General features: G+C 41.3%; 1 protein-coding gene across 32 annotated transcripts in view; it reads left to right on the top strand.

The window, feature by feature from the left end:
* The window catches only part of CLASP2 (cytoplasmic linker associated protein 2), a 128,788-nt gene that overhangs the window by 9,759 nt on the left and 91,783 nt on the right, over nucleotides 1-27,246 (top strand). For 29 of the 32 annotated variants that reach the window (XM_052694260.1, XM_052694256.1, XM_052694274.1 and 26 more), the window contains exons 3-7: nucleotides 10,734-10,837; nucleotides 14,098-14,189; nucleotides 14,502-14,577; nucleotides 15,741-15,838; nucleotides 20,710-20,780. In XM_052694260.1, the coding sequence (XP_052550220.1) occupies nucleotides 10,734-10,837; nucleotides 14,098-14,189; nucleotides 14,502-14,577; nucleotides 15,741-15,838; nucleotides 20,710-20,780 (441 nt within the window). Of the gene's footprint in view, nucleotides 1-10,733; nucleotides 10,838-13,391; nucleotides 13,403-14,097; nucleotides 14,190-14,501; nucleotides 14,578-15,740; nucleotides 15,839-20,709; nucleotides 20,781-25,084; nucleotides 25,205-27,246 lie in introns of those variants that run through there. The other 3 variants (XM_052694273.1, XM_052694272.1, XM_052694262.1) reach the window with 3 other exon arrangements.

Raw genomic sequence — 27,246 nt, 5'->3', positions numbered from 1 at the left:
GTAATGCTTTCTCTTAGTTTCTTCTGTTTTTGCCTCAAGTGAGCTGTTTAGGTTCACACTTAGACTTTTCCATTGAAAAAGCTTTTTGTTCACTCCTGGTAGCTGTGTACACTGAGACTGTGAGCAAATAAAGATGTTTATTTATTTATTTATTCAATCTTGGTAGCATTTGTACGGAAAGGAGAGAAATACTGGCACTAGGTAACGTGTAGCATCAGTGGGCATCTGAAGCCAAGTATTCCAAAAGTATTTTCTAGAAAAGCTGAGAAGCAGTGCCCACAACTGGAGTGAGTCTTCTGAGCATCTCCAAAATGAAGACCTGTAAGATCCATTATGCTCAGTATGCAAGTCAAACCTCTGCATGATCAGCTTTTCTATAAGCTTAACAGACAGGAAAAAAAAAGGTTAGAGAATGCACCGTGTCCCGTAAAAAGGTTTGGGTCATTTTCAGCTCATATCAGTGAAACAGAAATACCAAAACTCGATGACAAATGCTGACTGAGGGTAATAGAGAGTTGAGAGTAATTATAGGACACTGTTGAAAAAGAAATCTGCTTCCTTCAAAATGTAAAGAACCACCAGTTTCGCAGATCATAGTGTGTTGGCTCTGCAGATGTGACTCCAGTAACTCAGATCAAAGATAGTGGCCCATTTCCAGGTGCCTGAGAACAAAGTAAGAACAGGATAATACTGTAGGGATTGCTCCTTCAACATGACGTGCAAACTGCCTACAGCCCTGGAGGCAGAGATGTTGCCTTCAGTGTCTTCTTTAAAGTCGCTGTTTTTGTACAGTTCATGGTTTTTGAATCTATGTGTGCTTTGACTTCTGAAGTGTACTGTAGTAATGCTTAATTGTGCATGGTGTGACAAAACTCATTTTTTGGACTGGCTATGTAATAACTTCATGCTTGCTCACCACATACATTAAGAACGTAAGCCATAATTTCTGTTCTTCTTATAACTGACTGCCTGTCTTTGTCTCATGTATCTCCCGTGCCCCTTCTCTTCTATCCCTGTCCCTTCACTCCACTGTGGTTTGTTTCCTGTACACTGTTCCACAGTTTTTATTTGTAGTTTTAGTTGTAAAGCTTTTGAACTGAGGAATTCTAAACAGCCCAGAGGGAATCTATTTTTATTATGGCATAATTATGTTTGTTTCCATTACATCACAGATTAATTTCATAATTATTGATAATCTTTTTTTTTTTTTTTTTTTTTTTTTTTACATTACTGCTTCCTGAAAATTGACCCAATGTATTCATGAAACTGTCTCACAACATGTTTCTTTTTCAGTGATGGTGCGTTTACAGCCCAGCCTGATGTTTCTCAGTTACTGCCTCGTGCATTGTGCTCTATTTTTATGATACCTTCGTTCTTGTAAGCCCCCTTCTTGAGAATATTGTAAAAACCCACCTGCATTCTGTCAGCTGAGTTTCCTTCTGCAGAACTGTACTTCAGAGGGCTCTCAAAAGTTTGTAAGCTATCACGAAGGTGTTGCCTCCCATTCTCTGCTGGAGCTGATAGTGCATGTACTAATTTTAAATATAGAAGGTTCTTTACAGATGCTAGAAGAAACTACTTTGGCTAGGGTTTTAGATGGGATTGCCTCTGCATTGCAGCTGGATGATGAAAGTTGCGTGGAGGCAGGAAAAAAAGAAGTTATTTTTCTTTGCCAGGAACTTCTACAAGTTTCCATAACTATTTATTTGAGGAGATGGGGAATCCTGTATTGTAGATGTGCAGACTTCTGGTCTTCAGTAATCAACTGTGTCTATATTTTTCTCCTGCTGTCTTCCAGGGAGAAACCTTTCCAGGCCTGTTAATCTGCTTGTTCAGAGATTTCTTTAATTGCACATAACGGTATGCTCCCTAGTTTTATTTTCTGGGTGACTTTTCCCTTCGTATTTTCACTGAGTTCACCCTGTTTTCTTTTTAACATTTTCCATAAGTCATCATTGCTGAAGCTGCTGTCAGTTCCTCATTGACAGCTCAACATTATTTTACAAAATCAGTGGGGCGGCAGGGGTGGTTTACTTTTTAATTGGGAATGATCTGCACCTTCAGCTTCAGTCTCCGGTGGAGAAGAAGTTATTCAAGTGAAGTTGCAGTTTTGGTGGATTTTTTGGTTGTTGTTATTAAAGGGAATTACTCCTCACCCAGACCTTGCTTCCCCTTCCCTGTGTGGTCCCTGAGTAGCTCCCTTCTGGCCTGTTGGTGTCCCTCTGGTTCTCCAGATGGGGCTGTGGGGGAATCAGTTTCCCAAGCAACACTAACAGAAGAAAATAGCAATCTCTTCCCAGTTTGTTTCCATTTCTTGCAAATGCTCCATGATTTCAGTATCATGGCTTCTGGAAGGCAGTAGCTGTGTTCCTCAGTAGTGCTCTGCAGTGTCAGCAGCCTCTCAGACACTGCTCTGTAAATCTAACTGGAACAAGATGCTAAGTGCGTATTTTAGGTGGCATAAACAGGAGATGTGCAACCCCTCTGTGGTTCCTGTGCTTTCGTTGGGTATTTTAGGATGTTAGAAAGCAAGCTATCAGTGATGATCTTTAAGCCTTTAAAGTCACACTCTTCTCTGCAGGGTCAAGTGCTTCATCTGTGAAGGAAAGGCTTGGTCTGCAGATGGTGTCTGTTTGCATGGTTCAAGTGTATGCTAAGTCTGAGGACACCACTAAATTGGAGGAGCTGTTGACTCCCTCAAGGGCAGAGAGGCCATGCAGGAAGATCTTGATATATGTGAGGGCTGGGCAGTCACCAAGTGCCTGAAGCTGAACAAGAGCTAGTGCCAAAATCTGCACCTGGGATGAGGCAGCCCAGGACATGTGTACAAACCTGGGGACAAGAGGCAGGACTTCATTCACTTCCAGAGGAAACAAGCCAGTGTTGCACGTAGCTTCTTCCAAGGTGGCATCCTTTTATGAAGAACCACATCACATACTCCCTGCTGCTGACATGGCTGTTTTAGGAACTTGGACACAACAATTTGGATTTTTTTGATAGTACTTAGAGCTGCTGTGGATTGCTTTACAAGCAATGAGAGTCAGGATATGTGTTAGTGGATAAGATTCAAGGATTATGTTCTGGAAAAATAGAGCAGATTAAGGAATATTTGAGTGTTCTGTCTCTCACTATTTAGTACTAATGCTCGTTCTGTGATTAAAAGAGATTACGTAAGAGTACTTAATTACCTTGTCACGATCTGTTTTCCCAGGTGAAGGCATCAATTATTAAAATACTGTATATAACGAGTAATTTGGTTCTCTAAAGAAGCGAACGTTGTTCCTTATTCTGCTTCCCAGCCCATCCTTATGAGAATGGTTGCTTAAAAAATGTTATTTGTTCTTTTTTTTCTTCCTATTCCATATACAGTTCCTGAAAAAGTTTTAAGTCCTTTGACTGCCCTGAAGTAAGAAATGCCAGCTGGAGTCAGACATAGATGCAGTGGTTCATTCAGTGGGGCCTGGCTTCCATCTGTGGTCGGTTATATCTTACTGCTTTCACATCCCCACTCATTGTACATCTGTGCCTTTTCTCTTTGGCAACTGTTTATCAACTCATTGTCCATAAATTTCTGAAATTCAAACCTGCTGATACTATCTATCTTTCAGTGTTCCACCACGATGGATTCTGAGAGTTTGCTGGTTTAAAAAATAAATAAGCAAATAAATAGGAAAATCACAACAGCTCACTTGTTTTTAAACTGCTGTCTAACTCTTTTCAGCACTGTTTATACCATGTTTTTCTAAACCAATGCCATCACCAGGGATTTCCACCATCAGAATGTTCAGTATACGACACACAAAAGTGATCAGTAACTCAGAATTTATTTTTTTTTATTTAGAAGATGAATTTCAAAGGAAATTGTAGCTTTTTGTATTGTAAGCTATTGTACAAAATGAGGTCTCCTACTGCACTGGATAAAAACAAGAAAAAAAGATGGTAGTTTGATGAGATTTTGATTCAGAATTCTTTTGTTATTTACAAAGGCATGATAAAAAGATAAGGTTCAGTAAAAATATTTAGAATATGTTTCAGTTTTAATATATTACATCGTTATACATCTTTCTTAATGTATAGAGCTGTACATTCTGTGATATTATGTTGCCATTCACTGTCATAATAAATCTTATAAGAGGTCTTAACGTGTGCTGTAGTTATCTGTGAATTAAAAGAAAAATATGACACTTAGAAAACCAGACATTGTTTATGTATGTGTAAGTACAAATTCATGCATACTCTACAAATGCACACAGATGTGTATTTGAGTGTATGTAATAGCAGTGTTGGTATTCTTAATTTTTGCTTTTTTCCCCCAGTTAGTGAACAGCGGTTTTGGATGGAATGACATTTTTTGGATAGAAAGGGCTTAAACATGCAGCTTAATTGCAGTGTGACTGTTCAGTAGGTGGATTTAATGGTGTATGGAAAAATGTTTTCCTCCTTACCATGAAAATCAAGAAGCGTATGAGGATGAGATATCATGGGCATGTATGATGTTGAAAAGCGTGATACTTTCAGGTTTTATGGACTCACTTTTTTTTTCAGATTTTTATTAATCGATTTGAAATGCTGAAACTAATGTTGGGGTCTGCTGTTGGATAAGCCTAAATATAAAACCTGGAATAATTTAGGTTGGAAGGGACCTGCGAGTTCCTCTGGCCCAAGTCTCTGCTCAAAGTGGGACTGACCTCAAAAGTTAGATTAAACTTCGAAATTAAATCAAATTGCTCATCAAAGATAAAGCTTTTTTTTTTTTTTCTTTTTCAATTTATGTGAGAGAAGCCTGCCTCAGAGATACCTGTTGCATGTAAATGTGTGTCAGTTGTTCTGACTTTGGTTTAGTAATCTCAGGAAGAACTCTGTTGGATATGTGCCATAGGATTATTTTAAACAATAAATGTTGGATATTTCTTTTTTGTTTGTTTCAGGGGAGGCTGCAAAGGGAGACTCAGTTATCTGTATTTTTTTCCTCTAGAACAGATGTTATAAGTGGCTCATATTTTTGAGTTTCAGAGAAGATAAACTTTCTGCAGCATTTCAGAAGAACCTTAAATCTCCTTCGTTTCCCTGTATGGTAAATGATCACAGCTAATGGCCACAGCCCTTCTAGTCTGTGACTTCTTCCATCTTGGTGACAGATTCCCTAGTGCTATTACAAAAACCAGAAAGCCACCCACACAACTCAATCTTTAATGCTCTTTACCCTCTGTTCAGCTAGCACTGGAATTTGTATTTATTAAATAACCATAATTCTGTGTGATCAGGATGACTTTTATTTAAGTGATCAATGCTGGTGAGTTGGAGTACCATCTGCTTGCTTCTGTGGATACTTCCCTGTATGACCCTTAAAAATACAGTGTCAATAAAGTAGAGCTGCCAAACTGTAGCCTTCCCTTTCCCTTTCTTACCCAATTCTAATTAATATTAGTTCCCCTTTTCATAGTTTTCTTTTCATCTAATGCATCTCTTAAAACTCTTTGGACTTGAAGCTCTCTTCTTGTGTTTCCTGGGGCTGAGACCCCGATGGATTCATGGTTATATCATGAAAGAAATGCGTGCCTTTTTTTTTCTTCCTCTCCCTTATTGATGATGAACAGCAGGTCTAATTAATCCCATTAATGCTTGTCTTGGCTCCTGGAGAGATGCAGAGAGGCATTCAAGTCTGAGATATCTCCTGACTGAACTGTCTTGCTCTGGACCATACTTCATCTTGAGGAGCATCAGAGGGGGAACAGCAAGGCCTTAGTGGATGTTTTAAGTCCAGAAGCCTGTTAAAGATTCTTTGTTTAGAAGCAGTTGTGCTGTCAGACCAGCCGTATCGCTGGCCTTGTCGGAGCCTCTTTGAGATATTTGCTTCTGTACGTCTTCCATAGAAAAGCAGTCTGCTCAGATTGCCAGCATGGCTGTTTTCCCTCCCTTCTTTCTGATACCAGCAGCCATTTAGTGCTGTTTCCTGAACTGGCAAGGTTTCTGAGAAACCTAGTAGACACGGCTGCCTGAGTTTAATCTGTTTCTGTCCCCAAGGCCTTTCTTTTAACATCTGAAACAAGAAGATGCACTTTTTTGTAACAGGGTTTTTACTTACACTGTTGTTGTTCCAACTCTGGTAGAGCTGACAAGAACCATCTGAAGTTGGTTCATGGAAATGTGGGTTGGCCGGAGAGGGTCTGCATAAAAAGGGTGCTCTGAAAGAGTAGTGCTCAAGAGAAAAAGGAAGAAAGAGGGAGCTGGGAGCCATAATGCAAACTGAAAGCTGTGTCATAACAGAAGGAACAATTGTTAAAGTTTAACAGAAGAAAGTTGTTTGTGCTACCTGTGGCATTCTTTGCTGCGGGGGTCACACGGTTAAGCTGCTCAGAATTTTTTAAAATAAACTGGGTGCCATTCTAGGCACTGACTTCTGTGATCTACTTGTTTATTATCTCCTGTCCCTGTAGAGGAAATAAATATTTAATCTCCCAAGGCTGTACTCTGACTCTCCAGGCTGATTTTGGCCCCAAATCTTACATATACTGTCCAACTAGCAGTGATAAAATCATGTGAATTTGTATTAATGAAGTTTTATTTAGGTTTACCAAGCCAAGAAGAGGAAGACAAACGAAGGAAAAGAAACGATTTGGATAACAAGCTGTTAGGGATAGAATACTGAGATAATTCTTCATGCACTCAGTAAATGTGTAAATAGCAACTCAGCTGTAGATAGCAGGTTAGGTGGAGATAGGTCAGGCAGAATTAACGTGTACTGTAGAATACAATTGCTGACACCTTTAGGTTTACTTCACTAATGAATATTCTAAAATGTTGATTTAACAACGCAGAAATCTTGGCAGGAAAATCTCTGGGATGGCTGGTAGTGATGGAGGCAGACAGTACAATGTGGTGAGAGGGCAAAGAGAATAGGGCACAGTACTTCTTGGCTCTGCAAAGAGTAATCAGCAACTCTGCGTATGGAATCAGTGTGTCTGAAATTTAGTGTAGTGTTTTTCTGCATATCAACAGAAATGAGTAAAAGGAAGAAAGCTGTAACACCATCACTAGTTTTTCAAACCCATTTGAAATAATTTAAATAACTGCAACCTAACCAAACTACCCTAACAACCCGCTGCTAAATCATGTCCATGTTCCACTATGTAGTGCAAGAAGTAAGAACAGCAAGATTAGTGTAAAGCAGTAGGCATACATGAGTCCATACTGTATGTGACACTGTATACTTCAGTGTGGTAAGTTCCCAAGTTCCTCAGTGAACACTGCCTTCATGTATGATGCTGCTTCTGCATCTTTAGTTTCCTGTAACTCCAGCATCAATTTGAGACTGTTTAGTTGGGAGACCGAGGCCAGAAATTACCAAATGCATATGTTTGCATTGCAGCATAAAGAAGAACATCAGGTTGATAGCGTGTGAGAAAATATAAAACTTTGTCACCCAAATGATTGTTCAGTTGTGTTTGGAATAAAGTTGGGAGATGAAAGCATTGTTCTCACTGATGTGCTTTCTGGTCATCTGTTTGGGAACTAACAGCGTCTCACCTTCTAATGGAGGAACTTCAGTACTACAAGTATTTCTTAAATTGTTCCTGTTAGGGATAGAGACAGGTTAAATTAAAAAGTTGAGAATTTGTTTTGTAAACTCTTAGTGCACAAATACCCAGTGTTTACGTCCTAAGGTGCTGAAAAATTTCCATAATTTCTTCCTGTTCTCTTTGTTCCAACATGTCTGGTAACTTCTGCTTTTGATTGATGTGTGTGCATCTTCATGGAGTGTGAGCAAGTCCTCAGTTCTTATGAAAAGACAAATACAGGTACTAGGGCTGGGATAGCGAGTAGGCAAAGCTGCTGCTTTATAGTTACTGTGCTGGCTTATCCCGATGTAGGGTATTGGCCTGTGTTGAGCTGTAGTCTCTGAAGTTGGGCTGTAATTGGGCTTAGGTGAGGCTTCTGCTAAGAAGTCGAAGTTTCTTGTGCTCTGTGGTCTTGGCTGGACAGGACTTGCATGGAAGAAAAGGCCAGGAGGCACTGAGTGAAAGCTAGGCAAGGAGGCCTAGGGAAGGGAAAAGAGAAGGGCATACCAGGATGCTGAAAGGGAGCCAAGTGTCTTGAGAATGGTCTAAGAATGTTTAGGTAGGGAGATGTGTTTCCCACTTACCTGGAGAAACAAGAGCAAACACCTTCCAGCTATTTTTTGTCACTAATGCAGAAAAAAGTGGTAATACAAGTAGCTCATGCTAAACATTTAGAACATATGGAAGAAAAGTGATGGAGGCATTAGGAACTCCAATTGTTTGGTGGAGTTGCCCTTCTTAGGTGAGCATTCTGAAACTTTACCTATGGGCAACTAACTTAAAGTCATTTCCTATGTTTTCTTTCTCCCTTACTTAGGGGGAAAAAACAGGAAGCCTGCAGACTCGTGGGCCCTTGAACAACTCATGCAATAGATAGTTCCTCTGCCAGAGCCAGCTGGGTGACAAAGGCTGGCATGTTTAGTAGTCTTTGGTTGTGTCATCACTTAGTTTAACACAGTGATCTCATCATCGCTGTTCAGCCTCTCCTAGTAGCAGCTCTGTGTGCTTGTCTTAGTGCTTTCAGCCTGGTATCTGCAGCTCCATGAACTGACTCAGCCTGCTGATGAGTCACCACCAGAGCCCTGCTCCAACAGGACTGGCACTCGCTTTGCTTCCCTCCCTTGGAACAGCTCACTGCTTGGTTTTGTTTCCCTCTTTACAAGTAAGAGTTGCCTTGAGCTGTGCAGTAGTCAGGTGAGCGTTGTGGCCCTCAGCAGTAAGGGATGGTGCAGTTTGCAGTTAGCTGAGATGTGCTGCAGAGACTCAGGAGGGGGACTGCTGGAAGGAAAAAGGTAGCCAGTAAATGTGCAGATTGTTTAGGAGGGATCAGCTACTGTGTACTCCCAAAACTGATTTCTGATGTTCAGGATGTTTCTTTGGTGTTCACACAACGTGGTGTGGGGGGAGGCGCTTCAAAGTGTAAAATGAAGGCAGCTGTACTGACTTATTCAGAGGAAAAGGGGAAGAGAAAATAGAGGAAAAATGCAGAAGCTGCATAAGGAGAGCTAGAGATGTCAGTGCAGTATGCAAGGCCAGGTGAATTAAGTGTTCAGATTAGAACAATTAGGAAGTCTTCGGATACAGTTGGAGAAAAAGTCAAACCTCAGCAATGTGTTTGTCCAATAACATCAAGCTGTGGAGACAGCTGTGGATTTTAATTCTGTTGTGTAGGAGCAGAGGACTGAGGAGACATTCAGAGTTAACGATTCCGTTCCCTTTCTTTGGCTGGCAGCTCTTCTGTTTTGTTATAATATTATCAAGCTCTGTTAGAACTCTTCTATATCTTCCTTTCAAAAAGTAGGGGGATGGAGTTTTATCTTTGGTGAGCAGAACAGCAGTCAGTGGCTGAGAGAGGGATCAAGCAGCAGCTATAAAGGGCTCTCTGGTGTTGTAAATGCAACACCAAACACATCAAAGGCAGATTTGAGGTGTAATTTTGTGAGCTGGTGTTGGAATATGAGAGTCTCCAAAAGGCTCGTGGTAAATATTAAGCTGGTGTTAAAAGTTTGAAATAAATGACCCAGTAATTGCTAACTTGGTCCCTGCTCGAGAGGAATACTGAGTTGGAGGACAATTACAAAGCCGGGTGTCGTGATCTGTGTTGAATAAAAGCTCCAGCTAGGATTACCTCCCTGCTGCTTCCAGCTTTTAGAAACCTGTGAATCAGATCAGAAACAAAAGCTAATGCACGAGGTTGAGCTGTTAAGAGGTAAATGTTACTGTTAGCCTGTGACACTCCTTCTCCCAGGTTGTGTTTCAGGTACTGATAGTGCCTCTAAAAGCTCTGTCCCCAGGGAGCTAAGTGGGAGGTGACATCCCTGCCAATTCCACCTGGCTTGTAAAGGCCTGAGCAAAAGCAGAGCACTCAGTGTTGTTGCTGCTTGCTTTGAAGAAGCAGAACTGAGAGTGCTGGGGGTTGGAAGGATCTGAGTGTGTGTGTGGGCCCCACACAGAGGGCTGGAAGGTGGCCCAGCAGGGCATCCTGCACAGCGCTGATCAAAGCCTTCCTTCTGTGAGCCGCCCGATGATCAGATGGCATTAATTTGTTTGTCAGGTGCCTTTATGAACTTCCCTCCGCGCGCATGCAAATCAGAGGTTTCTCATGTTCAGTTTTTAGCGAGTTCTAATTTGTGGGATGTGAAATCCATCAGCTCTGATGTAATTTTAGTCAAATACTACTTGAGGATGCTTTGTTGTAAAATAATAAGTCCAGTTACCACAAGATACACCGTGTGAAAAGAAGGATTTGAAACATGTTGTGTTTTCATAATTAAGTAGCAAAATCTCAGTATTTTGACAATATCCTATTTTTGTCTCCTCCCCTCCATTCCCTGGGTCTTAGCGTTGTTCTTCAGAAAAGCCAGACATTCAGAAGTTTATGGCATACTTCCTGAAGGTTAAATGGAATCCATTCATACAGTTCTTAAGACAGGGAGCTTTATTTCTTTTTTCAGATCGTGTTCTTCAATTGCAGTTCAGTGCATTTGTTGTTAGTTTTTGTAACCTATTCAGGAATACATTTCAGAATTGAAAATACTTTGGCCAACTTACAGTCAGCTTTTGTTTTTGAATGAGGTGTACCTTACATCTGTTTGGGAAAATACCCTTTTGAGTTCGAAAATCTTCACTGGAAAAGTGTTTCTTTTATTTTTTTTCTTTTTTTCTCTCCTGTAGTTCTCCTGCCTTTGATAGATCGTATGGGAGATGCCAAAGATCAAGTTCGAGAGCAAGCACAGAATCTCATATTGAAGCTGATGGATGAGGCAGCACCGCCCATGGTATGGTTTCACTTTATATAGATTCAAAAGTAGGTCTCTATTAAGCATATTACTTTAGCTTGACTTTGAATTTATCATAACGTTATAGTGACTGTTAATGAATGCATGTTAAAGATATTCTTAATGGGTTAACAGTGATGCTTTGTTCAGCTGAAGGTAACCTAGCACAGCATAATTCTGCAGTTTTCGCATATTGTAACTAAATTCTGATTAGATGTTTTCATGTCATGTGGCAGGACTTTGTTAATTAAATGCTGGAAACAACCTCCTGTGTCTGAGTTTGTATAATGGGAATAAGTAAGTTTATTTAGCTCAGAATTTAAAATTTACTTTGTGCCTGAAGAAGTAGGAGTAGTCTCACAGTTCAGATGGTGCATTCTGATGTAGAACATCTAGCTTTCTACATGTTTGACAGACATGTGAACCTTTGACGAACTCAGATGGGGATGTTTCCTTCTGCCTCATTGTATGTTGAAGTTTGAGTTCAGCAAACCTTTCTACAGCTGTTAGAGCTGTATGGCTTCCAAGTGCTAAGTCTGGTATATCTACTCAGTGAGTCTGGCAAATGTGAATGTTTTAACAGGACGTTACTGATGGAGAAGTGACTTTATTTGGAACTCTGAGAACCCCAGTTGTCAGGAGAAAGTTCTTTGAGTCCTTCATTTCTTAAAAAGATCTGTTTCTGAGTTTAAATGGCAGAAGTTAGTTGGGAATGTCTTATTTCTTGTGAACCAAAATGAAGTTTTTCTGCTTGCAATTCTTGGCTTTGTTTATTCATAGATAGAAGTTTGAATGTTTGTACATGGGGATTATGATTTTTTTAGATCTGCAGTGAGAAAACTGTTCATGACTGCGTTGTTTGTGTGCTGGTACAAAAATATTGCAAGCAACTGCAGAAATTTAGATTTCAAGTAGGATTTAGGTATCAGAGCATCGCAGTGTCATCCATGAAGCCTAGCCTTTATCCACTCACTTGTTGTACTTTTGATCATATTCTTTGCCAAGAGATGTTACAGCACTTGACGCTTAATTACTCATTGCTTGGTAGCTCACAAGTAACATGGTCCTGTGCCCAAGATGCTCTGAAGTGTCTCTCTTACACCCAACCCTACAGTAACAGCATTTGGAGAGATGCATTGTGTCTTGCAGACACTTTCCCTTAAACAGTCGCTTATAAAGAGAGTGGTTGTGCTGATTTTGTGTGGGCCGAGCTGAACAAGTTGTGGTTACTGGTGCATCTTTGCATCTCCAAAGGGATCATTTGTTGTTAGGCTGTACACTGAGATGGTAGAAGGAAGCTTCCCCTTTGAAGCTTACCCACAGTATAAGAAACAATACAAGATTTGTAGAGTGCGAGGAACAGAATGTGTAAGTGAGAGGAGGCATGGTTCAGGTGTCCGCTCCCAGGATAGCTTTTATGTATCATTAAATATTTGAAAAAAAAAGCATCTATCATCATCATAGCAAGGACCAAAACAGAGGAGTCTTTCCTGTGCCTCCTACAGAGTTTTAGGCTCCCTTTGCTGCAGAGAAACATCCCTTTGGAGGAGCTGGGTGGAAACCTTTTTGGGGGATAAAATTTGTAAGTTTCTTCCTGATTGTCTCCTCTGGTTTGTTCTGATGTGTTCTTGAATAGTACTAAATTTGTCCTGTTGTCAGTTCCTTTTTCTCATTTTTATTGTTTGGGTTTTTTGTGTTGTGTTGTTTTTTGTTTTGTTTTTAAGAGCTTGACATGGCTGTTTATGTGCAGGGTATCATCAAAATAGGAGTACAGACAGTATTAATGCATGAATAGGATAAAGAGAGGTCAGCACAAACGATTGCTAGCAAGTCAGCAGAGCTGAAATTTCTTAGAAGCCTTTGAATTTCTGATTAGATGGATTCAGTACTCTCAGTAGGTTTAATAGCAAAAGATTGAATTTTTTTTCAGTCTGCCTTCTTTCTTTGTGCAATTTCTTCTCTGGCTGCTTCTGCACATCTAGTGGGGAGATTTCCTTTATTTCACATTGGTCCTGTACAGTGGGCTAATTGGAGGGATGTTTTCTTCAGTAAAATCCTGTTCTTTACCGTTAAGCTGTGCAGTCCTGGCAAGCTATATTCTGATTGCCTAAGGTTTTTGTTTTTTTTCCTCAAAATGTGGTGAAGTATAAGGCACACAAACTAGAAACCACGAGACGGATCCAAGTGATCAAGTAGGCTCTAGCTAAAACATCTGCTGTGAAGTGTGCTTCCTCATCAGCGCAAATGGTGCAGGATTCCCTGTTCTCTCACTGCCTGTTTTGGTGACCGATAGCTGTTTGTATTCCTTCTGCGAAGCCAAACACAGTCATTGGTATCTAGGAGATGTTATGCAGTCCCTGTACATCGCAGTTGCAGCCCTCCAGGGGCAGGAGGGAGGGTGGTGCCTGCACACGAGATGTGCTGCTGGCAGAGTGCGGCCATTGCTAGGCGACGCTGCCGCGGATGCTCGCGCCGTGCCGGCTGTAATGGCAGCACTGCAGCTGGGGGAGTTGCACTCTGGGGCTGTGCATCCGCTCTGAGGTACCACTGGGAATCCCACGTCTCGTAAGCTTTGCGTTTTCACTTTTACACCCTGTGCAGCTGGAGATTGGCAGGGAGATGGAGAGCTAAAACGATGAGCTGGACAGTGAAAGGCAAAGGGAAGCAAATGGGCAGGAAGGTAACCGAGAGCTTAGCGAGCCAGAGAATTGTGCTATGGAAAGCAGCACCAGCACAAAAGGAGAAGTGAAAGCAGAACAGAAATGGAAGCTAAGAAAGTAGAACGAATAGGCAAGAAATAACCAAAAAATTAAGAAGCAAATTTAAAGCAGAAGTAGGAGAGAAGTGGACAGCAGGAGTGTGGATAAGCGCAAGCTAAACTGGGTGAGAGGAAATATTGGCCAGGAAACAATGTGAAGCAGAAGGGATATAACAACTTCTGCTGGAGTCCCTAGTTGGAAATGTCAGTGTTTGTGTTTAGCAACTGTAACAATTCTGTATATTTTCTAAAGCTGTTTCTGGAGCAGTACAAATACATAGCTAGATTTCTGAAGAGCATTTCTTGAAATTGTTTTTAGTTTACGAGTGATCTGTACTGTGTGTGTTACTGCGTATTTTATAACTTAATTTTATCTGCAAAGTCTCTTTACTTTTCCAATGGACCTGTCTTGCATTATTTTTGTGTTATGAATGTAGAAAATGGATAGAATTGCACTGTATTGTGCTCCTGGTAATCAAAGACAATTGTTTCTGTTTTATAGTACATTTGGGAACGCCTTGCTGCTGGTTTTAAGCACAAGAATTACCGATCCCGAGAAGGAGTGTGTTTGTGTCTTATTGCAACCTTAAACATGTAAGCTTTTTGTTTCTATGGAGACATAAGGATTCTATCCTTTTTCTTAATTGTCCTTTCTTCTCTGAAACTAATACTTCAGGAAGTCTGATTCAGTTAAAAGAATAAATGGGAAAAATCTGAACAACTTGACCAATAAGCTTTCCAAAAGAAAGACTGAAGGTATAATTATTTTTTTTTCCAGAACTAAATGTGGGACTAGTAAGAGAAAGATGGAACTTGATTGATGGTTGTATTTTATCAATGCTAAGCTAAAGATCCACTTTCTGTTTTTCTGCCAGAAAAATAATTTTTCTTCTTCTTTTTCTCCAGTTATGGTGCCCAACCATTAAGTCTCAGCAAGTTAGTACCACATCTGTGTGCAGCATTTGGTGACTCCAATAGTCAGGTAAGTGTTTCAGTACTTCCTAGTGCTTCAACAGCCATATTTAGAGAGAAGGATGAAGGCAAAATGAATAAAGGCACTTAAGAGAAATTGTTAAGTTTGCTTTGTAGTAGGTCATTATTTTGTAGTTAATTTTTCAACTTGCAGTTAAAAACAAAACAAACACCTTACATAGGTAAAACATCTGCAGTGAAAATTAAATTGTAGTTCATAATGATGACATCTGTTGAACTTCAGAAAGCCTTCAAATGGAAATGGTTAAATTGTCTCAACTTTTCTAAAGCTGTGTCTTATGGGGAATACTAAGAATACAGTGAAAAAGAAGCCAGCATTGGCAGGAGATGGGCAAATAAAAACTTGTTTTTATGCTTACCGTGTTGGTCTTTGTCTCCTATACATACCATAGCATTTCTCTGTTCTGGAGAAAATCTGTGAAGAATTTGTCTTGTTTGTTGCCCATTAGTGAAGAGGTAGTTTATATCGTGCTAAAGCAGTTCTAGTTTTAGTGCAGACTGCTACAAAGGACTCAGGTATTCCAGAAATTCTTTGTAGAGAATAATGACGTGTCATTGTCAGTTTTGGTTGTGATGATTATGCTTCACATTGCTGTAAAAGGCACTTCATCTCTTGCTGTAATCATTTTTTCCCTTTACCCCAGATATTTTTACTCCCATTCTTGTGCTTATGTGAAACCACGTTAATTCCTTACAAAGAAGTTCAGGAATCACTTTGGCCCACTCTTTGCTGGCTGTCACATACCTAGTTTTCTAGAAGGTCCTTGCTGCACATAGGAAGTGGTCAAAGCAAGATGATGAGGTGTCAGGAGTGAGTTCAGGGACTGACTTTTGGAAGTGTTGCCTGGTGTGATAAGCTCCTAAAGAGAGCACATGTTTCCACAGGTAGTGTTCTTATGCCATTCCCAGAAATTCCCTCCACAGCTGTTATTTCTAGGATTTTTCATTTACCGTCTGGAGATGCTCTAACTTGGAACAAATACCATCTTGAAATAACAGTTGTATTTCCTTTCCCTTCCATCCTCACTGTTTGAACTGTTCTGTGAAATGAGTTGGCGCACAGGTCTGGAAGATTAGTGGGTTGTCAGCAAAATGTTGTTTTGCTTTCTGAAATCCTGAAATGAAATAATAATTTAAACTTGGCTTTCACAGGTGAGAGATGCTGCCATACTAGCCATTGTGGAGGTTTATAGACATGTGGGGGAGAAAGTACGACTAGATCTTACAAAAAGAGGAATTCCTCCTGGAAGGTGAGCTAGTGGTTTTGGTTTTGTGATGCTGACCCAGAATGTTGTGGTGTTTACTGCTTCTGACCTTCATTTTACAGTCTTTTCTGCTTGGAAGAGGTATATGAGTTTATAACCAAAAGCAGCCTAACATTCAGCAGTTAAAATTCCCTGATTTTAGGAGAAGGCAAGAGCTCTAGAATAGTTTAAAAAATATATAAAATAATAGTAAATCAAAATTATGCATAAATATATATATAATGGGAGCAGTGAGAAATACAGTAAACAGTAGGGAAACAGCTGAAAAACACTTGAATACTTGAAAATATTCATAATGTTCCTTACTCTAGAGTTTGTGTTTAACATGAGTGTAGAGAGTCACAACTGAAGAACTTAATCGTTTCCATGCACTGTGCATGTGTGAGAGAAGTATGTGCACATCCGTGGAAGTGAGATGCAAGTATGGCAAATCCTGCCCCGAGTCTTTACTTTCTTGAAGATAGTTACAATGACAAATGTCCTCCCTTGCTTTTGCTAACTGCATCAGCAGAACCCTCTCCACAATGGAGGTTTGCTCGTGGGCTGCAGTTACATGAGAAATAGTTCCTTTGAAAGGCAGCCACTTGGCAATTCTGAACTAAACTTCCTTCTCACTGAACCCCAGAACTGCTCTAAGGGAGTGTAAGCTGGTCTGGTACACATGCCATCACTGGATATTTCATGCAAAAGGTGAAATGAAATTTTGAAAGTGCTTTCTGAGTAATTCAAGTCTGTAAAGGCTGGTCTGCGTTTTGTGTACATTAGTTTGTATGAAGTAAAAGTAGGTGCTGTTTTGTTGCTGTGGAGTTAAGCATTTATTTTGTTGCAAAAACCAGACAGATCCTGACTTTTCAAATTTGTCATTAAAATCATTTGCACTTAGAAAAAAAAAGTCTTAACCTGAAACTGAGGTAACACTGAGATACAAACTGAGATAACACTGCACTCTGAGTGCTAATGGTGTTTCTTTATTTTAAGAGCTGTTGTGTCTGCTATGTGGGCTCAGTCAGGATATCAGAATGGATTCTGTGGCTCACGAGAACACTGAAAATTGTTAGCCTTAGTTTTAATGGTTTATAAGGTATTGAAGTGCTGTCATAGGAGAATGGTGTTAAATTTCTTGTTTCACATGCTAGGCAGAGCTCAGCCTCTTTGGACCAAAACTTATCCTGCCTGTAGGAATGGGAAATTGTATGCATTCTCATCTGTTTAATGATTGTTACAGTTCAGGGGTATGAAGTGATTACATGGTTACCACAGAAGATGTGTTATTACTGCAGTTCCAAAAATTCAGTTCCACAGCAGATAGTTTTATCTGAGAAAATCCTTCTTGCATTAAGCCAGAGTCTTGGATGTTCTTTGGAACAGAGAATGCAAGCAAAAGAATGCAGATAACAGCAGCTTTTGTCTGTGCTATGAATGTTGGGTCGGACCATAAGTCTGGGTTCAGCACTCATCCTGTTCACATTTCCAAGTGATATAAACTAAGTCAATCTTGAGATCCAAATAGGATTAAACACCACAGGAGCTTTGTCTCTCCAGGCTAATCAACAGCTTCTAACTTAACTTGCAGTAGGGACCAAACTGCAGATTCCTACTGCCAGAATCACTTGAGCACCAAATTCCCCTTGATCTGAAAGCAAGCGTAATTATGCCATTTTCATTTACATAAATAAGCAAAGCTGGACTTGGTGCATATCCAGCTGGTTCTTGCCACTGAATCTCAGCAGTTTCACACCTGACAGTCAAGGTTAGCACAAAATACATGAACTGAGGTTCAGTGTCAGCAATCTTCAGGTTGGGAGGAGGTGATGGGTTACAATTTGCATGAGTTGAGCATGAAGCTACTGGTCTCCATCCCTAGTATTGATGGGAAGCAGAATTCCTGCTGTCTCTTCCTACTTAACACAGTAACAAGGCGGTTGATAAAGCTCAGGAAAGACAGATTAGCTCTGTCTCAGACAGTTGCTCCTTCACTGGCAGACCCAGTTTAAGAGCTTTTTTTCCCACTGCCTGCCAGAAGTTCTCCCTTCGCTTTGATTCATTAAACTTTTCGTATGGACGTGCAGGAGCTATGGTCTGTGAAACAGCTTGATTTACGGTACCATCTTACCGTTGTTCTGAGGGAAATTTATGTTCATATTTGTGTGTCTGGGTAGGTTTTAAGGATTTCAAGTAAGTATTACGGATAATCTGTAGTTCAGACACAGCTGCTTTCAGTTGTTCAGTTCGGCCTTAAAGAATGCTATTGCAGCTCTTTCACTGTATGACAGTGCATTACAATTGCAAGCATAAATATCAGCACCATTACTTCGATATTTGGTAAACATGTGATTTCAGAGAATGTAGGCTTGCTTCGTTTGCATAACAAATTGCACATTAGAGGTCCTGTGTTGCTGCCTGACTGCACTGTGCCTTAAAGCTGAGAATAAGAGCTCATGTCAGCCGGAAGGAAGGCAGGAAAGTTCATCAAGCATTATTTAGAGAAATCACTCCAATTATTTAAATACGAAAGTAGTGTATACATTTTATGTCTCTATAAATATAAATGTACATCGTAATTCACAAACGGTAGCTTAAATAGGTTTTATAATCTGTAGATTTGCACTTGCAGAAAATAGTCTAGAGAAGGATATTGGTCCTGAGCAGGGTCTAGATGGCTAATAAAAGAAGATGTAGTTGTGCTATTGTAGTTCAACTCCACTTGATAACAGTGTATTTTTTGTTCAGTCACTGAGATGAATTTGCAAATAAAACCGTTGAGTTCCTCTTTTCATGTATGTTCTTCAAGTTACAAATCTCAGAAGAATATCTTCATTTAGGCCTGAAGAGCATTTCTTTTCCCAGAAATCAGTATGGAGTCAGTGGCTGGAGATATGGCTGTTGTGCTTTCCCTTTAGTTAAAGTTACTGCCAAAGAGGTTTGACAGTCTTTGTTATTGAGCCTGTAAGCATTAGTGTTAATATGTTTGTGGATACTGAATGGAATTTTTATGAGTATGAAACATGTAGCTGATCTTCCATGAATAGAAGAAATACATATGGATTTAGAAGTTAGCACTTGCTTGGTCTGAGCATTTACAGCCTTTCAAGATCTCTCAGGAAATTATCTGACAATTTTTTCCACCATTACTTGAGTAACATAAATGTAAAAAGTACATTTATTTGTTTAGAGTTCTCATGTCTAAGGCTGCGGCTTCATATCTGGAAATGCTACGTATGTTACGGGATGCATCTCTGAGTACTGCACTTAATGTGGGCTGCGCATTCTGTCTGTCTGGTTCATACTGTGGACAGGGTCCATCTGTATGTCCACATGTGGGCACTTCTTTTTTTCCAAAGGAGGAAGTAAGGAGAAATGTATAACACCTTAAACTGTGCCTACACTGCAGGATATGTCTGTCTGAAGTCAGAAATACAGGCTTCTAAGCTTTTGCAGCTGGCAGTGCTGTGTTGCTCTCTAGCCTGTACCACTGTGACTGCATAGCACTGAGTGCTGACAGGTTATTAGTGAATGCTTATAGTTACCACTTTATCAGATATTCTGCCCAGAGTGAGAGGCAACATGTGTATCATCGCCATGTATTTATAAGGAAATATTTCATTCTTCTCTACTTTCTTTGCTTAAAGTGCTCTGTGAAGCATGTTTTGATAACTAAGTTCAGAAGAGCAGGAAATAATTTTTTGTTTTGAATTTTGCATGTGTGCCAAAAGCACACCATCAGCCCAGCAGCATTTAAGAATCGGGGTGCAGTTCTAAAGGAAATCTGTTACTGCAGTCTTCATATTCAGCTGTTCTGAGGATAACAGCTTCAGCCTTTCGGACATGCTTTTAAGGGAGTTTGTTTATTTGAAGGAAGGTGGGCCTTCCTGTGGAATTCTCAGCTAGCTGTATGGTGTCTAGCAAGTGCTTTCAAGTATTTGGCAAAGAAAAATACCACTTCAAGGCTACTAAAGTATTTGAAAGTGTGAGGTAGCATAAGTGATCTATACCCACTGTGAGAATTGCCAAGTGTTGTGTGACTTCTAGTTGGTAAACGTGCATTTAAGGTCACTATTCAGTCCTGATAGTTTTGTACCTAAAATATCCTTACAGCTATGCATACCATACTGAGATGCTTTTACAGCTTTTATTGCATTTTCTGCAGAAGTGATGAGAACTGGCTGTTCAGATTTGGCCAAGTTTCTTACTTAAATAGCATTTTCTACCTTGTGGGACCAGACTGGAAATGTGAATTTTTTTTGTACTTTTTTTTTCTTCCTGTTTAACATGTAGCAAAGCAACTGCAGCATGTTTTCCATGTGAGAATCAGTGGTACAGAAGTGTTTCGTGTTCCTGGAGCTTAGAAAAAAGAATTTCTTCTTTTCAGTGGAAGCACAAACCACTTAAAAATATCTTCATAACAAACCAGATTTTTCAGGAAATTAGCAATTGTCCCAGAGCAAATGAAATATCAATCACTGCCTGTTTTTCTCACATCAGCATTCTGTAATTCAAATTGTTGCCTTGTAGGGTTGTGTGTGAATAGGGTAATATCACTGCCTTTCTGAAGCAACTATATAATATTACTAAACTTCTACTTCAGAATTGTCATTATTTTTTGTGTTACTAATAGTGATGCTCGGTTTTATTTGCTGACTTGGTGACATTGCTTTATGTGCATTTGTGTGAAGATGCTCAACTGACTTAAGAAGGGGAGTCCCTTGGAAATTAGAACTTATAATCTCTTGTCTGACTGCTTTATATATATACTAAGAAACTAAAACATGTTTTTACTGGTAACCTGGAGGATTTCCAATATGTAAATATATGCTTTTATATATATGTATACTTATATATATTTTTGTTCTTTACAGGTTGCAAACAATCTTTGCAAAATTTGATGAAGTGAGAGATTCTGGAAATATGATTTTAAGTAACATCAGTGGTGAGTATGAAACATATGTTAATCATCGGCTTTAGATTAATGCAAGATAAATATTTGAATGCTAGTATGAACAGTGTGAGATGGTTGACAAGAAACATCTGGAAGTATACTGAGAAAAACAGACATTTGCATAGTGAAACAGACCTGCGTTACCGATACTGGTTTTTAGGACTGCAGTCAGAATACAGCTGGAAAAGGTTTTGAAATCACATGGAAACTGGCAGTGAATCTTTAACAAGTTCTGTGTGCATGCAGTAGAGGCTGTGAGAACGCTGCGGAGCATTCGTGCGTGGAAAAAAAGAAGTCAAACGGGCTTTTATCTTACCGCGATTCCAAAAGAAATTTAGTGAATAATGGCTGTTTTATGTGGTTTCTTCTCAGTTAAAATGTTGAATGATAGAGTAAGTTCTAAATTAAAGAAATAGGGGATTGAAGCATTCAGAGACACTTCAGTGTTGAAGTTGTGACTTCATCTTAAATTTCTCCTTTAATGTACTGACTTTTAGCTCTTTTTCTGGTGTCTTTCATGAAAACGAAGCCTGTTATGCAATGAATCCCTATTGCTTCCTGCTGCAGTCCTGAAACAGTATCTTATGGGATGAAAGAGCAAAACCATCATTCTTTCTTACTTAAAACTATACTTTAAAAAAGAAAAACAAACAGCAGTTGCATAACAGCACAACAAGGGAGGTGTTGTGGCAGTGGCTTTAATATGATTGGTTTTGAAAGCTTCATTGTCTGTCTGTTTTCTGCAAACAGTCGGCAGATTTTGGTTTATAGTGGAGGATATTCAGATACTTTTGGTGAAATTATACCGAAAAGGAAGCTTTGCTAGATCTAAAATGTAACAGTTTGAAGAAATATTTTGAGGAATGCATGTGTGATTTGATAATGTATGCAAATGTACTATTTCATTTTAAACAGTCTCACCTCTCTGTCATTACTGTGAAAACAGAGATTGTGGGTTTGCAGAAGTGCATTTTAAAACTTTTTGAGATGACAGTGAAGTTCTACATTGCATTCTGGTTTGAAGTAAAACAGTGCTGTTCTTGGGCACTTGGAAATAAGAAAATAAGGATTAATATAAAAATGAACACTAAATATGTTCATTTTTGAGAAGAATGTTTTACATTGTAGATCTACATTGATTGTAGATGGACTCCTATTGGAAGGACAAACCATTATTTTTTTGCATTTGAAGTTCATACAACTGCATGGGTTTTGAGTGGTTCAGAGGTACATTTTAGTTGTATTTTTTCTGTTGGCAGTTCTCGAGAGATACGAGGAAGTTACAGGAGAATATAGATGTATTGAAGTAATTTAAATTGTGGGAATAAAGAAACAACACATTTATTGCTGGACTAGTTTACATTGTGTGTAGGAGCTTTTGGTTGGTATCTTACAAGAGCAGATGCAATTCGTTAGAAGCCATTTTACCTCATCTGTACAATGCAGGTGTTAGTGCTGATCTGCAGTGGTACAAATCCTTTTGGGCTTGTAGGTGGCAGATTCTGTGCAGAAGCTACCATGAGTCTGTTTCTTCAGTCCTGGAGACAGAATCCCTCTCGTACCTTTGTTTCAGAATCTCTGTTTATCTGTTGAATCGATCTAAGCGGATATTTTTTTAACGCTATGGAAAATATACTCTTCTATTGTTAGTGGTTTATCTCGACCTTCTCTTTCTTTATTCTCTAAAGGACAGAGATATTTATATTTACTGCTTCCATGTGTAGATTTAAAGTTAGTGTTGAATTCCTGTGGCTTTGTTACCAACTTTTCAGAGCTTTATCAAACATCTCTGGATAAAGGCCAGATGTAAATACGTGTGTTACAGTACAGAGGATATTTTAGTGCTTTTAAAGGCTGATGTTTTGGAATAGGGTTCAAAGATTGTGGGTAGGGTTGTGTTTCCAAAGAGAGAGGAGTCAAGGGCCAAAAACTGTTCCACAGACTTCGGTGTAACTAGAATGGCACAGTCCATAGTGGACCCTTTTTTTATATCTTTTAACCTCCCAAAGGAATGGTTTTTTGTTGTCTTAGCTGAGTTGTTTTCTCAAAGAAGTCAGCTGTAAGTGATGGGAGTTCTCTTCAAAGTGTGTGCTGGATAGAGAAACGCTTGCTGAAAACAACTGTCAGAGGTGCAGTCTTTAGCGGAGTTGTAAGGCACCGCTGTGCTGGTAAATCTTTGTCGTGTCGACCTACTTTCTGAGAATCCAGAGATGTCACTTAGGTTCCTTTCTTCCAACAATACTTCTGACAGTTGTTCTGTCACTTCATTTTGCATATGCAAAAAGAGAACCATAACCTAAAAAAATAGGAGCTTGAAGCAAGCTGAATAGAAGAATGTTTTCCATAGTATTTTTAATAATTCAGACAAACAAACAAAAAAGAAAAATATGCTCCTACTAACACAGTTAAACATGTGTCAGGTTTTAGAAACGTACTGGTGCTCTTCAGCATGTGTGGGAGAAACAAGGGAGGAGAGGAAAAGGTTCTCCTGTGTTCTCATGCACACTGGTGGATTTCATGTGTTGTTATCCCTTTGCCTGTGATAATGGACCTGGCATGAGCAGTCCTCCTTCATTGAATCTAACCCCTGATAGAACAGCAAAGAGAGCAGGGAATGCGGTCTGTAGGGACTGACGGATTCTAGCGGAGGGTGAAAGATGTGAAAAGCACGCTGAAATGAGTGCTGCTAGAATAACTGGGGCACGATGTAGCTTCAAAAGCCAGCAGATGAGAAGCGTGGAAGGCCCTGTGTTTAATGATGGGACTGGGCTCGAGTCTTACGCTGCTGCTTGATGAGTCATTACAAGCTTAAATAATATCATACCAATACTTTGCCTCTCCAGCTGACCTTTGATTCCCTCTCCCCCCTGTCTTGATTGCAGCATCTCCCCTCCAATAAGCTGTGGTTAGTAAATTCAAACATCTTTTCTTTGCCACGAATTATGTGAATGAATGAGCTGTTCTGAGAACCTTGGGTTCTGTTTACATTCACAGTAATGCAGCATGTTATTAGAATTGTATCTGGATGTGTTTGTTAGGCCAAATCTTGTGTGCGGTGCTTGTTTTGCCATTTTGCTTCAGCAGAAATGTGTTGCATCCCTGCAAACTGGAGGAGGATCTTTAAAGCACCTCCCTGTTTTTCAGCACATGAATGTGCATTTCTATGGAAACGGGACTGGCAGCCAATCTCAAAGCTGAGCAAGCACTTGTTTCTGCCGGCTGAGATTTGTAAATAGTGTTTTCCCTCAGAGAATTTCAACAGACCTCCGTACTGGAGAGCAGCGTACATTTTCAGACAGGGAGTCAAAAGTAGGGAGAACAATAACTGAGCTCTGTGTTTTGCTTCATTCAGTAGAATGATCCAAGCTGAATATTGATTGTACCTCTCTGTTCAGCCCATGCAGTTTTCCCATTAAAGGCATGCCTCGCAGCACTACCTTACAAACATAGCATGCGATCGGTGGGATGCACTCGTTTCAGTGTCACACTCATTTTAGTGTCACACTCCTGGGGGGGGTGGAACGGATTACAAAGACTCAGCCGAGCCGTATGTTCTCCTATAGCAAACAGTAAACACCTGCAGAAGGCAGAAACGGCTATTTGCTTTGCCACGTTTTGCTTTTTTCTTTCTTTCCAGTTTTCCTTTGTTGGTTTCTTTTTGCGAAGAGGGTTTCTGTGAGATCACACAGCGACAGCCTGTGCCAACAGGACATGGTGTGAATGTATAGCGTGGCAAACGCTGAGGCTGCCGATAGGTGCTACAATCATTTTACGCTGTTTGGGGTCCGTCTGCGTGCTGCTCGCTCATCCGGCAGCTCAGAACGCATTCGTATGACGATCAGTTTCACCCGCTGCCCTTTGTGGTTTATACCCGGACGTATGGAAGCGTGCCGAGCAGGCCCGCGCCCGCACCGTGCCTCGAGGTGCCCCGTGCGCGTCTCTGGGCACCAGAGCTCAGCGCTGGAAGCGAGCTGCTCAGCGCGGCACGGAACGGAACGGCTCAGCGCGGCGCCGCCGGTTCTCAGACGAGAGGGAACGGGGCGGGAGGCAGCGCTTATTACTTATTAGAGCACACGGTGCCGTCGCGGTGGCTTCGGGCCGACCGCGAGCGGGAGCTGAGGTTCCGCCAGGCTTTTCTGACAGCCGCAGGACGCTCTGCGGCAGCCGGTGCCCCGCTCGCGATTCCGGCGCTCCTTTCAGCCCGGCCAGGGCAGGGCGCGGGCACGTGACGTTGGGGCGGAGCGGGGCGGAGCGCGGTAAAAGTCCCCGGTGGGACGGGGCCGGGACCGGTCGCCGGCGGGACTGCTATTTTGAAGCGGGGTGCGGCGGGCGGCTGTGGCGGCGGGGAGCGGGGGCCGCTCGGCCCGGCACTCGCCGCCCGCGGCCGCTCCGCGCTATGATGGCGATCGGGGACGGTGAGTGGCCGACCCGGGGGCGGGCGCGGGGTCCCGCGGCGAGGGGCGGACGAGCTTCTGCGCCGCTTCCCTTCCTGCGCCCCATTGAGCGCGCTGAGCCCCGCGTGCGGCGGCTCGAAGTCTCTGCTCGGTGCGGGGGTCCCGCTGCGGGCGGCTCGGGGCGCGTGGCGAGAGGTCCGCCCCGGGAGCGGGAGGCGTCCGGCCGCGCTACTCGGCGGGGAGAGGCGGCGCTGCGGGCGCCGACAGGGAAGCGGCTCGCTGCCGTACGGCTCGGGTGACGCCACGGCGTGCGGAGCCGCGTTTCCTTCCTTACACAAACCGGGGAAAGTAGGTCAGTAAAGCGGTGCGGGCCGCGCTGTCACGTTTTGGATAAAAACCGGATTCGTGTTCTGCCTCCGTGCCCAACGCTCTCCCGGTGTGACAGCATCCCCTACGTGCGTCTTCGTTTTCAGAGGAAGTTGAGAAGTTGTCATTTGGCTTAAAGCAGGATGAGGAAGATAGGAGGAGGGCTTTGCGCTTGCAAAGTGCAATGTGTGTAGTGCTAAAAACGTTGAGGAAACTGGCCCTGTAAGGCTTCTGTACGGAGATGAAGGTGAATCTTTTATCTGAGTGCGCTGAGATGGCAGTAGTGAGAGCCTGGACAAAGACCTGTTCTGAGGCGTCCTGAAATGGATGTGTGGCACTGGGTGCTTTGGGCGTGCGAAGCTGCAGGACGCAGCAGAGGGATCCGGCCTCAGGCTGCTGTCTGATGTTTGTTTTTATTTGTCATGAGCAGACTGCAGGGGAGGTCACCGTCTTTGTGGAACTGAGCGCACACTGAGCTCTTTCTTGTCATTTTTGCTCTAGGACTGTTTTTCCCAGTGCCTGTTTCCCATGAAGCAGTGCAGTTCTGTGTGGTGTAAACATGGGTCGCGGTGACGCGCAGATGAAGGATGCGAGTTGTAGCATGTTAAGAAATAACTGTATTCCCTAGACAAAGCCATAGGATTTTTGTGGTTCCCTAATGGTCGAGGGTTATGAAGTGAGGGTGGTTGCGGAGCTTTGCTCTGTATAATTAAATACGTCATTAACAAAGGCACTAAGAACAGAGTACTGTTGGGGCAGTCAGCTGACGTTCTGTGTGGGAGCTTTGAGCTGTAATGCCAGATACAATTAAGAGTGTGTAGGATGATTATGTAGCTGCTGGTTTCTCTTGAAACTATTGCTTACCGCATTTACAAAGAATTCAGTCCTTTGGCATTGTGTTATAAGACTGTTAGGGATAACAAAACCTTATTAACCATTAAGAAAACTTTCTGATATTTTTTTTTCTCAGTGTAAATGCTGCTTTAGTCGTGATTTTCCATTTCACATTCATCCCGTACATCCTGCAACACAGCAGCCACATTCTGTTCTACGGGTGGTGATTCAGTAGGCTTTGAGAAGTTCCTTTTCTTGACAGATTGGCACTGTGCTGTGGCAGTATGTTCAGCTTACTGTCTGAAGGTACGCCATTGTTCTGGGTGATGTTGTGCTGCTACGTCAGAGAACAGAACTTGTCCTTTGTTTTTCCTAGCTTTGTTCATTTAATCGGCCTGGGTATGTTGTAAAAGTACATACAGTTTGGAAGTATTGTATGGAGGTGGTATTTTGAATGTTTTGTCTGAAATGCAAGACAGCGGCTTACTGTAACTGTTTGGCATTCTTTCAGTGTTTCTGGAGCATGAGCAGGAATGTAAATAAAACATAACGCTTAAATGTTGAATCTTAAGCTGATTTCCAAATTGAGGATTAAAGGGAAAAGCTAAGTTTTCTGTTTACCCATGTTAATTGTCTCAAACTCTCCAGTCTTTTGTTTGAATCATGCGGAGGAAGAAAATAATTCTGTTTCTGGACTAGTGAGCAATTGAACTGTTACTTCCACTGCAGTGAATGTGTGCCAGTGGGAAAGCATTCAGTGTCTTGGTCTAAAGGCATTTCACATGCCTGTGTGAATGTAGGTCTGTGTTTGTTCCTCAGGTTGCTGAAGAAAACTAGTCAGGAACCATTCCTCGCTTGGGATT

Source organism: Tympanuchus pallidicinctus, unplaced genomic scaffold (assembly GCF_026119805.1).
Source record: "Tympanuchus pallidicinctus isolate F22 unplaced genomic scaffold, pur_lepc_1.0 scaffold3, whole genome shotgun sequence".
Classification (NCBI taxonomy): domain Eukaryota; kingdom Metazoa; phylum Chordata; class Aves; order Galliformes; family Phasianidae; genus Tympanuchus; species Tympanuchus pallidicinctus.
The sequence above is the reverse complement of the archived record's forward strand: the minus strand, read 5'-3'. Positions and strand labels throughout refer to the sequence as shown.